We start from the raw sequence: 15182 nt of genomic DNA on the forward strand, positions 1-15182 counted from the left end.
AATAACTCTTTAGTATAAAAACAAATGAGCAAATAAGATAGATTTAAAAAAATATATAAAAATGTTACAGACAAACATTATATTTTCAAAATCGTTGCGATAAGTTAAAGTACATATTTTCAAACTTCTGCTTACATAGATTACTAATGTTTTGAACTATTATTTTATATTATTTTGATAAGATAGCAATAGCAGTGCATTCTTTTTGATGAAACCTCAAAAAATTAGTTTTATTGTCTTCTTTCTTATCACTGGTAGTGTCTAATGATTGGTAGTTCACCCTATTATTATGTTCCACTAATTTCATTATCATTTTAAGATGCACAAAAAAATTATTGTCTCTATTTTGATTTAATATCAATTCGGTGTATATGTTTTCTCAATTCGATGCCCCATATTCCGCGGAATTGAGATCCACGGAATTGAGGAAACATCACAATCCATCAAATTACTCGAAAATATTATAAATTACAACAATTTCTACAAAACGTAATGGCAGATATCACTTAAACACTCAATTAATTCAGCAGTAATCTCATTAAATACTTCCTGAACATTATTAATTTCGCACACCGATTTGAGAAATGACCAGTGACCAAAAATTTTTAGTGATTTCAAACCTCTGAAAAATGCTCCTCAAAGCGACAGATCCCTCTTTCACACTACTCGAAAATTCGGGCGCAACTGCTAGTTTGTGGGAATCAGTCGAGGGCGTTCGTACTGTGCGTAGTTACTGATATAGGAGCACAAAAGTAAAAATCACGGAATTGAGGCACACACGTCGGACAAAATTTAAATGTGTTACTGTACTAAAACCCAAGGACTTACAATAAAGAAACTCATATATATGGCTTTATTAACTATCCCTTGTTCTGTGAATGTGGGTATCATAACGGGGAAGTTATTAATTCAAAAGTTATGAAGCAAAAACGAGTAAATTCTGGAAACCGGACACTCCATTTTAAGCCAAATTTCGCCCGTTTTTGAACTTTCAGATTTTTTTAAGGCGAGATATAAAACCTGGCGGTCTTCTAAGTATGCTCTCCATCAAGTCAAGAGTCCTATAAATACGTGTGATTTTTTTCAAGACGGTACTTCAATTTTTAAGGTACTTTTTTCGCCCCAGTAGGTCAATCGGTCGTCTCCGTAGAAATGCCCTTACACTGGTTGAGGCGCTCCTTTTCAAGACTTGGAAGCCTGCGGGTAACGAGCCATTAGACGTGGAGAGGGTCATTAATTATACACATATTTTCTACTTTGCCGAACATTTGCACGAGAACGGTTTGTTCAAAACATATGAATTTGGTCTTATTTAATGCAGGATTAAATGCCCTTCAACCGTCAGGAATACCACTTTTCGATAGGGTAAGGCCCCCACCACTTAAGCACAACTCCGTCGAAGTCGAAAACCTAGGAGAGTCTTTATGGGCAACTAATGAAGCCATTAAAGCACTTAAATCTTTAGTAGGAATTATTTCCGATTTAATTCATTTTTGTGTTTAATTCTACTGGCCTATAAGCTTTTCTTGACTTAAAGTAGATCGTAGATAGTTTTTAACCCGTTTTAAGCAAGAAAAGCTTCTCACCTGAATGTGCACAGAGCCATGCGAAGTGCTATATCCAGTATAATTAGCTAAGAACTAAGACTTAAAGGTAAACAGAAAGTCCAAGGCTTGGTAATACAGGGTGGCCCAGAAGAAAATTAACTTTTGAATATTAAAGGAAACGAAAACTGTACCTACATTTTTATAGAACTTTAACTATTGCAATTTAAAGAAAATTTAATGCAATTTATTTTTAAATTTACCTTTATTAAATTACATCGCCCAGGAGATTTCCTTGACGCTTACAACATTCGATCAACATACATCAAAATCTTGGAATGCGTTCGTCAGAATTACTTTGAAACCTATTTTCAATTTTTTGCCGAATGCTCAGCTTCAGTTGAGTGTTGCACCATGGTTGTTGGATTATAAAAGTATACTCTATTCTTAATGTAACACCACAAAAAATAATTTTCTGGAGTGAGATTAGGGCTTCCTGGTGACCAGGAGATGTCACCCCTGCCTGAAATTATTTTTTTGTGGGAACATGTCTCTTACCANGGACGTTCTATGGCTGAGATGATGATGATGATGATGATTAAATGTTGCTTTATTAAAATTCCTACGCTAAAAATTATCCATTTGTATTTAATGCCACTATGCAGTCCTAGTTTAACTATTACGAGAAAAACTCATTTTTGCAGTTTTCATACTAGTTGCTATTCAAGTAGCCATAAGATAAAAATAATACAGAATACATAGGCTTGTGATACCTTTTTAGAATCTCAATTAACCAAGGAAGTTTTTAAGGTAATGGGCACGATGGTCTTCCTACATTTTTTTTACACGACGGCTGATCAAAAGTGCAAGACAATGAATTAATTTTTCCTTCTTCTCTGCAATTTCTTAAAATTTTCATACTATTAAACTAGTTTGTTGAACTTTAATCATTTCTTTTGATAGCCCAACTATCCCTTGTGATAAGGAAAAAAACTAGATTGAAAAGTATCCTCATTTGTAGAAATGGCATGAGAAAAAGTAATCGCAGGTGACAATTTTCTAAAAATGCACAAAAACTTAAAAATCTTGAAAACGGTGATATTTTTACTGGGGTCGAAATTGGACGTTAGGGAGACCATGGCGAGGCCTATCGATGGTTACAGGGTTATCCATTGTTTTTGGGACACCCTGTATATTACAGTGAGTTTATTAATCGTTTATTTATATATGGATTGTGTAGGTATACGTATAATTATATTTCTTTTCCTGTAAAAAAAATTTGCTAAATTTGCCGCCCCTCTAAATCTGCCGCCCTAGGCACTGGCCTACTTGGCCTATTGGTAAATCCGCCACTGTACCTGGATAAGGGCAGCACAGGACCGGTCGTTAAGGAAATATCCTTGGGGAAGGCCTTTATCCAGCAGTGGACAGCATTTGGCTGAAACGACGATAATGTCCTCCGTTTGCCTAGCTGTCATCATCATCATCAGCTCATTTAGTCTCCATTGCAGAAGCACGACTTCTCCAATTCATTGGAGAAGATTAACAGAGGCAAATGGAGGATTTGGAGTCCAAATTTTGGACTACGTACTCTCCCCAGTAGGCCTAAGATGCGCGGTGTGATAACTTTTATCGACGCCAAAATGTATGGGCAAAATCGATAAAATGACGTGATAACCGCTTATCGCGCCTCGCAACTTAGGCCTACAGGCTGACCAGTCCACGGGAAGAATATACGGAATGGTATAAAACCTATTTTATGAAACCAATGTGTTTTTTCTAAATTTATAAAGTTAATATAAACTAAAATAGTAAGACACGGGTCTTAACGCGACGTTTATTATTGAGTTACATTATGTACTCACGGCTTGACGTTTCGGCTGCGATGCTGCTGCAGCCGTGGTCACAAGCAGGCTGGCTTACTATTTTAGTTGAAATGGAACGCGAAACTTTTAATAGATTTTAAAGAAAAGATATGAGTTTACTAGCCTATTTAGTGATGGACAACCAGCCTGCTCCGTACGCAAGTTAGACGTAAGTGCGCAGCAAAATTAGAATTTTGCAAAACTATGACCTTGGTAGACGTGATATTGTTTGGGAAAGAATTCATAACATTATTCCATATTGCAATTGATGGGAATACAGTAGGACCCTCTATCTCTATAGGTAAGTAGGACCTACTCAAGATACAAACAATTACTCAAGTGGATTAGGTGTTTTTTATTCAAAATAGAAAGAAAATCATGAAACTTACTTTATTTTTTCGCGATTGTAAGCTTTTATCGAGCACTCTCCCCTTATAAAAAGTTAGACTGGTTGAACTCTGGTTTAAATTGACATAATTAGTAGGTAGGTACCTACTTAAATTTTTGTAATAAGAGGTTTTATGTCCAAACTTTTCCGCTGTTTCGGGACAAAAAGAAGCAGCGCAAGAAGCGCACTAATGCTTTATTTCTTGTGACACTTAAGTAAGCTGTTAGAAGCGGAACGAGAGGTGGGAATAGTCGTACACAAGAAACAAAATAAATCATCTACCTACTGAATGTATCTTTACTATGATGAAAATAATAAAGTGTTTTCTCTAGTAATGTGTAGCGACATTAATTAATTTTCAAGTAGGTGTGGCAGAGTTAGTTCTGTGTCACATTTTGCGGATGTTTTTTTACGCCAGCTGATGATTGGAATGAAAACGATTATGAATCACAATTTTATTGTTAGACGAGCATACAAAATAAATTATTATAGTAAGTTTAATTAGCTTCGCGCGCAGGACCGGTCATTATGGAAATCCTTGGGGGAGGACGTTGGACGTTGTCCAGCAGTGGACGTTATTTCGCTGAAACGATAGTAAGTTAGCTAGGTATTATTAATCAATTTCTTTTTTAGTTTGAGACAGTAAGTAGCTAATATATAATATAAGTAGTATTTAGGAATTAGGTATATCTATTACGGTGAATTCCGGTTATTTTGGAGGAGTCTTAGGAATAGAGATTATAAAGATTTAACACGAAGAGCCCCCCTCGAGATGCGATAGTGTAAATATGAAAATTTAGGACTTTAAACTGAGCTTAAAAGTAGGCACCAACCCCTTCTAGGCCAGTAGAATTAAACACAAAAATTGATTAAATCGGAAATAATTCCTACAAAAGATTTTTTTTGCTTTAATGGCTTCATTGGTTGCCCATTAAGACTCTCCTAAGTTTTCGACTTCGACGGAGTTGTGCTTAAGTGGTGGGGGCCCCCGAAAGGGGCGTTTTTTCGGTTTTCCGGTTATACCGCGTAAAGGACTTACCCTATCGAAAAGTGGTCTTCATGACGGTNTATAGGTACCTAATTAATTTTTTGTAATAAGAGATTTTATGTCCAAACTTTTCCGCTGTTTCGGGACAAAAAGAAGCAGCGCAAGAAGCGTACTAATGCTTTAAGTATTTCTTGTGACACACAAGCTGTAGAAATAGGTGGGAATAGTCGTACAAGTACTACTTTATCTTATTATACACAAGAAACAAAATAAATCATATCTACTGAATGTATCTTCACTATGATGAAAATAATGAAGTGTTTTCTCTAGTAATGTGTACCGACATTAATTAATTTTCAAGTAGGTGTGGCAGTTAGTTCTGTGTCACATTTTGCGGATGTTTTTGTACGCCAGCTGATGATTGGAATGAAAACGATTATGAATCACAATTTTATTGTGAGATGAGCATACAAAAAACATTATTAATGTGTATCATTTAGTACCAAATAAATTTTTTTTCTTTCTTTCTATTATAGTAAGTTAAATTTGCTTCGCAGCGCAGGACAGGTAATTATGGAAATCCTTGGGGGAGGACGTTGTCCAGCAGTGGACGTTATTTGGCTGAAACGATAGTAAGTTAGCTAGGTATTATCAATCAATTTCTTTTTTAGTTTGAGACAGTAAGTAGCTAATATATAATATAAGTAGTATTTAGGTATATCTATTACGGTGAATTCCGGTTATTTTGGAGGAGTCTTGGGAATAGAGATTATAAAGATTTAACACGAAGAGCCCCCCTCGAGATGCGATAGTGTACATATGAAAATTTAGGACTTTAAAGTGAGCTTAAAAGTAGGCACCAACCCCTTTTATATTTGACACATTCTGACGAGTTAAAGTGATATTGCTATTTGAAATTCGTAGGCACTCCGTTAAGTACATTTTTCTATTTTCCTTGATGATAGAGGTTCGTTAGTGGATCTGAGGTGTGTAACATCAATATCAGACACTTGCACAATTATTTCGATCGTTTCAGCCGAATGACGTCTACTGCTGGACAAATTAATGTGTCCCCCAAGGATTTCCACAAAGACCAGTCCTGCGCCCAGTGGCGGCGTAGCATGGTTGGCACCTGGGGCTGTTCATAAGTCCATACATATTATAGCGAGGGGCTAAGGCACCCCAGAATGGTCTGTGGTGCCCCCCCAGGATTTTTGGTACCGATTCGAAGATGAAAGATGTTAGTACAAATAACGAATGAGCTTTATGATACCAATCGCTTAAATAATATCCTTGGACATTTTACACTGCTGCGCCTCTAGTCCCAAACTAAGCAAAGCTTGTACTATACTAGACGACGGATTTAAACATACTTAAATATTTTTATTGTAAATTATACATTAGTAACACCCAGACCAATCACAGAAAAAAAAATTCATCATTTCAATTTCTGCCCGGCCGGGAATCGAAGCCGGGACCTCTCGGCATAGTAGTTCGTTCCGAACCACTACACCAAACGACCGACACTTATTATTGTCATGATGTGGTTAGGGAAAAATTAAAACAAGTTCCAAACTTTTGTACAATCACCTATATTTTAAATACATTAAATTAATAAGATGTTGGAATTCGCGACATTTTGTGTAGTTGTTTTCGAAATGATGGGTAGGATGTGGCGGCTTCACTATACTCTTAAAACTAGTGTTTGATGACCAGTTTACTTCTTGGGTGCTACCATTTCTTCCAGTGCTTTGATTTCAGCTGAAAACAGAGAAAAAATAAGTTAGTTAAATTAACAATGGTACTGGATCTTGTTTATTTTTATTAAAATAAAGTCTTCATTAGTGCTACTAAAGTAGGTAAGGATCTAGTGCTATGAGGACCAAAAACCATAGAATATCATTATCAAGGGAAATGATAAGACCATCATACAATTTCAGCCTTCTAAAGATTGTTGTTCCCTTCTCAGGAAAAAAAAATGTCAGGAAGAAATTAAGTTTCCCAAAATATTTTAAAGTTTAGGAATTATTAAAGTTTTTTAACTGTCTTACAAATAAAAGTGACATAGCGTTGAACACTTAAGTAACATAAGTATGGAAATGTAACTTTAAAATACTATTCAAAAAGCATTTAACTTTTTAATGGGCATTTCCCATCTTCCCCCAACAAGCTTGCCCAGGATGATAGGAACCCTTTCTATCAGTATTTTTTTTATCCACTATGAGGAAGCGATGATCAGGCCGAAGGTGGAAGCGAGCTTCACCCGGAATCCTCAACCACGGAGGAACTGGCTATCTTACCTCTAACTGCCGGAACACAACAATGCTGTTTTAACATTGTTGTTATGGCGGCAGACTTAGGTAAGATGGTGGTAGCTAGCCAGGCGGACTTAGAACAAGCAATACCACCAACCAAACCGAACAGAAAAATCTGAACCCACTGGGAATCGAACCCATGACCTCTGCACCTCTGTCTGAAGCAGGTGGTCTTACCACTAGACCACAGAGGCGGTTAAAATAAAAATGGTAAGTAAATATTACCAGCAGCAGCTATCGCCTTCTCCTGTTTAAGTTTTGCGTCTCTGATAACCTTCTCTTTGGCTTCTACCTCACGGAACGCTGCCTCTTTCTTGGACAGTCTGTTCTGGTGGAAAGCACCATACAGGACTCCTGCGGTGAGGAACGACCAACGGCCGAACTGAAATTGTTAACAATATCAATTTGGTATGAGATATTTGGAGACTGCAGGCAAATTGAGGGAATTTAGGGACTTTTACTGACATTAGTAAAGATCTAAAAATGAAAGACTGGGCTATGAATTAGAATAGAAAAGCACAGAGGTTACGAAAAACCACAAACTCTTTTCACATCTTAACAGCACATCCTGGCCACTATACCTCAAAAACTTTGACACATTTAGACGGCAGCTATAAAATATTACGAATTTAAAAAGATTTTTCCATTTGAAAATGGAAAAACAGTTCAAAAACACTGCGTTACATAATGTTTGAAAAATGTTGAACTTGATAATTTATTATTAACAAAATTACTTACTCGGATAAGGGGCGATACACGCACTGGGGGTCCGTAAGGTAGATCAGACATTTTGGTTTATTTTTCGGGAATAAATAATCCAAAAAGGATTTATCAAAATCCCAATACGATTCCCTTTCGGTCGAGGTTATAATATCAGTGTTGCCACACTAAAATTATATGGCAAATAGATTACAAATATTTGGAAACCTTTAGCAGTTTTGGAATTGACAAACGAAAGCTTTTTTTACTTTTTCTACGATTTCCCATTGTTTTCTGTACATAAATCAACTGTTTTGAAGATTGTTTGCAATGATTGAATTTATTTTATCGATTCGCATATAACTCAATTTTTTTTCATGGCAACTGGAATTTTGACAGTACGAATGAATGACGTAGTTCATTCATATCTCAAGATTCAATCAATCTCAATCATTATCATTCATCAATCAGTCGTCAAAATGGCGTTACTCACATCGTTTGTGTCTGTTGCGGTCTCGATACTTTACACGCCGATACTTCTATTAATCTTGTGCATAATATTCCTGGCGTCCATCGGCAAGTCTTTGGGTGTGCGGAGGCTGTACGTGAACATACTTCTCAAACTTTTCGAGGTAAGTCCTGTGCCCCTAAATTGTGCGAAAAAAACACATCATAATATTATTTTTATAAATAGCCCCTATTTACTTACCTGCCTACAGGAAAAACGCATTCTGCCAGTTAATTTATTCGTTTAAAATGCAATATCACCGTTCGAATATGTTTCGTAGGTACAGTTTCTTAATAAAAAGGTTACAAATTGTGATACTTAATTTAATGAATTCTTCTCACATCGTATGACTCATGTGTTAGTTCGGCTGCTTTTGTGTACAACAAAGCACCCTTTTGATGACGATTCACGTGTGAAACTTTAAAATTGGAGATAACATAACCTATCGGTGTACCTTACCATTTTTGGTCGATTTTCCTCATTTAGATTCTTACCTACAAACCTAATCCAGTTTCAGACAACGTCGCAGATCTTTATTATATTGATTATCTAACCTGCGCAATTATAAATAAGAAACACACCTAACGTTGTTATTTCGCAGTACCCAATGCGTATTTTTGTTTACATTTTACGTAGGCACACGAAATAATTTAGAATCTTGTGACGTTATTTTTTTGTCGTAACTCGAGGATCGACCGATGTTGCTGCTAAAATACATACACATAAATTACTAGCGACCCGCCTCGGCTTCGCACGGATGCTAAGTGTACATATAAAACTTCCTCTTGAATCACTCTATGTATTAAAAAACCGTATCAAAATCCGTTGCGTAGTTTTAAAGATCTAAACATACACACAGACAGCTGAAAAAAGCCACTTTCGCCCGTATTCACAAACATTACTATGAGGTCTCACAGTGTGGGTGGACGCACAGGGTGACACACGAACCAATCACAGAGCTTTATTCAACGCTGTGCGTTCGAATTGCTGCTTCACTTAAGCAAGTATTGTTTGTGAATACGGTCGTTTGTTTTGTACTATGTATTGAAGTAAGTAAACACACGAAAAACCACATGTTAGGTAAAAAACGTAAACAGCAAGGAATTAAACTCGTTATAAAACCTTGTCTGAAGGCCTTAAATGACTGATTAAAACATTATTGATGGCAGTTATCAAATATTTAGTTATCAATGCCTATTATCTGATAATTTTGTTTTTATACGGATCAGGTTATCTGTTTACAGAACATTCATAAATCTATTAGTAATATCCGTTTGTCCTTGAATCGTTCGTTACAGCCAAATGACGTCCACTGCTGGACAAAGGCCTCCCTCAAGGTTTTCCACAATGAACGGTCCTGCGCTGCCCGCATCCAGGCTCTACCTGAGACCTTTACCAGATCGTAGGTCCAGTTCCGGTTTTTGTATGCATACGGAGAGAATAAACTTGTCATTGTGATATATCTTCCATACTGAAACTGTCAATGTGCCAAACTTATTCTTCAGTTAAAAGTTATCCGACGATTTAAAAAATCAGCCCTATGAAAAATAAAAAGCTTTAATTAATTTACTTTTTAATTCATAAAGCTAGGTCAGGCACTTTTGAAGATATTGATATGAATATTTAATCGAAAACAGATTGATAGTTGACAGTTGAAGGACAGANGTTGACAGTTGAAGGACAGATTTAGCAGTTCGGTGTGAATAACCTGTTATTTAATGAATACTTTTATGTAAAACAAAAACCCTTTGATACAAAGAAGATACAAAGTACAAAGTTTATTATTGAGTCCTAAAGTGTCACTCAGTGTAAAGTTCACACAGCATTTATCAATTTGAGTGAAGGGTATTCTAATTAAATGAATTATGTAGTAATTTGCTAATAAACATATTTGTTGATATTGTTGTAACTAGACTATGAACTTTGAAACTATGTAGTTTAGAGGTGTGAGGTCATTCTGCTTGTTACGTTACACATAATTATTCATGGTATTTCCTGTAAATAAGAGGCAAATCCAAAGAAATAAGGAGTAAACGAACTAAAGTCACTGACATAGACTGACGGATTAGCAAGCTGTAGTGGCAATGGGCAGGGCACATAGTACGCAGAACTGACGGCCGATGGGGCATCAAGGTTCTGGAGTGGAGGCTGTGTACTGGAAAACGCAGCGTGGGATGTCCACCCACAAGGTGGACCGACATTATAAAGGTAGCAGGAAGGCGCTGGACGCAAGCCGCTACCAACCGATGGAAATCATTGGGGAGGCCTATGTTCAGCAGTGAATAGGCTCCGAAACTATTGGACCGAATTTAAAAATTCTTTCATTAGAATCTTACATTCTTTTTGAGTACATAAGAGGTACAAAGTTCGGGACTATTCCCACCTCTCGTTCCCACCGCTGCAACTCCTGTGTAGCCAGGATCTACGGTCAAGTTTGTCCCGGGGGAAAGTTAACTGTCATTGGACCCGCAACGAAATTAATCAAAAGAACATAGGAGTTCGGGTCAGCTAGTTACGAATTTATTTTGCGTTAAATCACTTTTCAGAGAATAAAGAACTAATGGAAAACTACATTAAAACGAATGGAGAAACCTTCCAATAAAAACCTACGTCTACTAAGTACAGCGATGATTTCTAAACGAGTTATAAATGGGTTTTCAATAGGAAAACAGATTGTAAAGGTCAGCTGCAGTTGTGATAACATTTCAAGATAGGATTGTTGTTTTCAATCTTGCGAGATAACTGTGGAAGATTTGCTAGAGATTTTCTTGGTCAGATCATTTGACTTAGCTCCTTTAAAACAACTATATATTTAACCAAATATTTTTTGCCAGATTTCCAGGGGGGCAGCTGCCCTCCCCTGCCTCCTGGGTACACCCATGTAATCTATCTAGAGTTGACTCAAATTCAAATAGTTTATGCAGTACAAAGGCCCTTTATACACGAACCCAAATATAGCTTGCTCTACCACCACTTCGGGACAACATAGGGGCTGGTGCTGAGAAAAAGTGGCGGAAGAAACGCATTGACCTTTTTTTCAATCAGTAGTTTATAAAGCCCGGTCTGTGAGCACGTAGAATTTTGTCCAATGACCCCAAGCTACCTATCCTTATCGCTCGCGCGTAATTATGTTGCTGTCGCGCTCGCACACTCACTGCAGGCGCCCGTCGCATAGACGAAAACTTTCAAACGTATGCATCCCCACTTCCCACCAACATTGGTACCATTTAAAAGCCTAGTTCTAAACTTCATTTCATTAAAGGAAAGTTTTTTACCCCAAAAATGTGTCTTTACAAGGAGCCAGAGTCACTTCTTCAAAAAATAGGTAGTTACGCTATAGCCATTTTTTATGACTATAAAACTGTTAAGTTGGGATTAATCGCTATCCATCTGTTAAAGAGGACACGTGAGATCTTTACTTGGTTTTATAACCATAAAAATTGGTCTAATTGATCCCAGAAGTGAGCCCAAAGTGAGGTCTATTTTTAAGTCACATTTATGGTATATGTTAACCATTTATTTAGAAATAAAATGTATTTTTCTTTAAGGATATTTATTGGGCTTTCAAATAACACCAATATTGTTGGGGTACCATAATTGTGTCAGAAGAAAATCTTTAAAGTTCGCGTCGCGGAAGGTGCGGTTTATTTGATGTTGAGTGTAGTTCTCACTTAGTTCCTTGACTCTTACACCTCATATCATCATCAGGTCGTTCAGTCTCCATTGCGAGCACGACCCTCTAATTTACCAGAGGCAAATGGGTTTGTCCTACACTCCCCACGCTGCGCGCTGGCCAGACGGGTTGAGGATGCCTGACGGTCGCATATTTCTCCCTTAGTCGCCTACGACACCCTCACAGGAAGAACTAAAAATATCCAATAATAAGTTAGGGGAATACAAATACCTTTCTAAGATCTACTAATATTATAAATGCGAAAGTAACGCTGTCTGTCATGCTTTCACGCCTAAACCGCTGAACCGATTTTGATGAAATTTGGCATAGAGATAGTTTGAGTCCCGGGAAAGGACATAGGATAGTTTTTATCCCGGTTTTTGAAACAGGGACGCGCGCGATAAAGTTTTTCTGTGACAGACAAAATTCCACGCGGGCGAAGCCGCGGGCGCGTGCTAGTTTATTAGAGTCCTAAAAGCGGAATGCACGTATTTTATTTTTATATGCTAATAAACTTTACGGATGCATTAAAATAATATATTTATGGTTTCAGCGTGTACATTGTTCGAATAATCGAGAAAAAAAATCGAATACTAACTTTTGCCCGTTTTCGCTCGCTTGCTCACTTTGATTTCAATTACAAGTAGGTTATTTAATGATATATTAATATCTACTATTCTGTTAACCCGCGTACCGGAAAGCGCAGCGTAGGACATCCGAGGTGAACCGACGACCTCATAAAGGTAGCGGGAAGGTGCTGGATGCAGGCCGCCACCAATCGGCCATTGTGGAAATCATTGGGGGAGGCCTATGTTCAGCAGTGGACGTCCTATGGTAGAAATGATGATGATGAGTTGAATTCAGTTTAACACTCGTCTGATTTACAATTTAGAATGACTCCATAGCTCAGTGGTTTAAGCAGTCCAATAAGCGAAATGTCCTGGGTTCACTTTCCAATTGAGGCATTCGATTTCAAGCTTAAATTATTTTGAAACTAGCTTTTGCCCGCGGCTTAACCCGCGTGAAATTTAGTTGGTCACATATCGTCATAATTTATAGCCTATATCAGGGATGGCGAACCAATGGCACGCGTGCCATCAATAGCACGCGCCACAATATTGAGGGCACGCCACCAATCACAAAATTCACTATAAAATAAAATAGTAAATAAGTCGTCCGTTAGTGCCACTGTAAAGTAAGGCTGTGGTAAGGCCTTGTCACTCGCCAGTGGCGCCACTTGTACTATACTCCTCATTGATAGCATTAGGTGTTATTTGATGGCACGTCTATGACTACATCAAACATTTTTTTCTGAAAAGTGGCACGTTGAGACATAAAGGTTCGCCATCCCTGGCCTATATGTTACTCTTGGTTATGAACAATAATACTGTAAAGTTTCATTAAAATCCGTTTAGTAGTTTTTGCGTGAAAGAGTAACAAACATCCAGACATCCAAACTTTCGCGTTTATAATATTTGTAGGATTCCAAAGCCCTTTTAAAGCTTGTTTTTATTGCTAATATTGACATCCTTACATAAAATCATGAGCTAGCTCTAGTAAATTATCCATAAACCAGATGACCTCTACTGCTATACACATAAGGCACATGTCCGCGCGATGATAGCAAACACGCGTGTGCATGACCTCACAGTGTGGCCGACCTTTGACAGTTTCCTGGACCGTGATGCGCACGCGGCTCTAAGTCAATCCGATCTTTAAGGTATACATGTTACAGTCAAAACTCATAATCGGTCAAAACCACTTTTGACTGTTTTTTTGCAGTCAAAAGTGGTTTTAACCAAGCGCGTTAGTCAAAACCACTTTTGACTGTAAAAAATCAGTCAAAATTGCTTTCGTCTGATTTAAAATTTTGCCTGACAAACACCTACATTTCTTAAAAATACGATAAGAAATAAAAAGCAACATTACTACTGTGGTATCTAAGGTAGGTGGGATCACGTTGTATACACAAATCATATCAAAATTAGACTTTAAAATGGTATTATAACATATTTTTGATGATTTCCAAGTAATTTTCACTAATCATAACACTGTATGAATTTAGACTGATTTTACGCAGCTAAAAGTGGTTTGACTAACGCCCTTCATGGTTAAAACTTTTGACTGGATAAATCAGTCAAAAGTGACATTGACCAAAACCACTTTTGACTGATTATGAGTTTTGACTGCAACATCTACACCTTTTAAAGAACATATCTGCCACACGCCCTCATCCTCCAATGTCCTCCAGGGACATTGTATTTGTCCCTTTCAAGAGTCAAACCCAGGACCAACCACTCGACCATAGAGGCGTATAAAAACGTGTTTCAGATATAAAAAAAAGTAAACTCTTAAGCTACTACTTACGCTTGCACATTGAATGTTATCATGCGGGCAAGATACGATAAGAAAGTGATGGAATACCTATTAATCTTTTAGTAATTTTGTAATGAAGATGCTAGTTTTTGCCCGCGATTTCGCATGAATAGACATGTTGACACTACCAATCAATTGACTTACTTTTTAAAACTGTCAAAACGAAACTCTCCCATAGATTTTGTATGGCATTACAAGCAAGTGACGTCACTATTTTGTCAACTCAAATAAACTACTTTTTTCAATTACAATGCGACCAAAATTCGTAATTTACAGGTAATTTAAAATTAATCAAGTTTTTAAGACCAGAATGAAGCGTCTTTTTAGAAAAGTTGTGATTTCGAATTATTGGAGAATGGTGTCAAATTGTCCATTGCGGCCTATCACTGAAAGACTCCCCAACCCGTCTGGCCAGCGTGGGGAGTGTAGGCCAAATCCTCCATTTGCCTCTGGTAAATTGGAGAGTCGTGCTCCTGCATTGGAGACTTAATGACCTTATGATGATAACTGTCTCAAGTCAAAAGTGTTTGACCAGTATGTGTTGCCAGTGATGGTGTACGGATCTGAGACGTGGTCGCTTACTATGGGCCTCATAAGAAGGCTCAAGGTCACCCAAAGNGAACTAAAGTCACTGACATAGACTGACGGATTAGCAAGCTGAAGTGGCAATGGGCAGGGCACATAGTACGCGGAACTGACGGCCGATGGGGCATCACGGTTCTGGAGTGGAGGCCGCGTACTGAAAAACGCAGCGTAGGACGTCCACCTACAAGGTGGACCGACATTATTAAGGTAGCAGGAAGGCGCTGGACGCATGTCGCTACCA

General features: G+C 37.6%; 1 protein-coding gene across 1 annotated transcript; it reads right to left on the reverse strand.

The window, feature by feature from the left end:
- Positions 1-6358: 6358 nt before the first annotated feature.
- Positions 6359-7996, reverse strand: ATPsynE (ATP synthase, subunit E). The gene is made up of 3 exons (XM_028304286.1): positions 7839-7996; positions 7326-7482; positions 6359-6546 (listed from the first exon to the last, which is right to left on the reverse strand). The coding sequence occupies exons 1-3, from the start codon at positions 7887-7889 to the stop codon at positions 6503-6505; spliced, it is 252 nt and encodes an 83-aa protein (XP_028160087.1). The 5' UTR covers positions 7890-7996; the 3' UTR covers positions 6359-6502.
- Between the last annotated feature and the right edge of the window lie 7186 nt (positions 7997-15182).

This window comes from Ostrinia furnacalis, unplaced genomic scaffold, assembly GCF_004193835.3.
Source record: "Ostrinia furnacalis isolate ACB-3 unplaced genomic scaffold, ASM419383v2 OfSCF1410, whole genome shotgun sequence".
Taxonomy (NCBI): domain Eukaryota; kingdom Metazoa; phylum Arthropoda; class Insecta; order Lepidoptera; family Crambidae; genus Ostrinia; species Ostrinia furnacalis.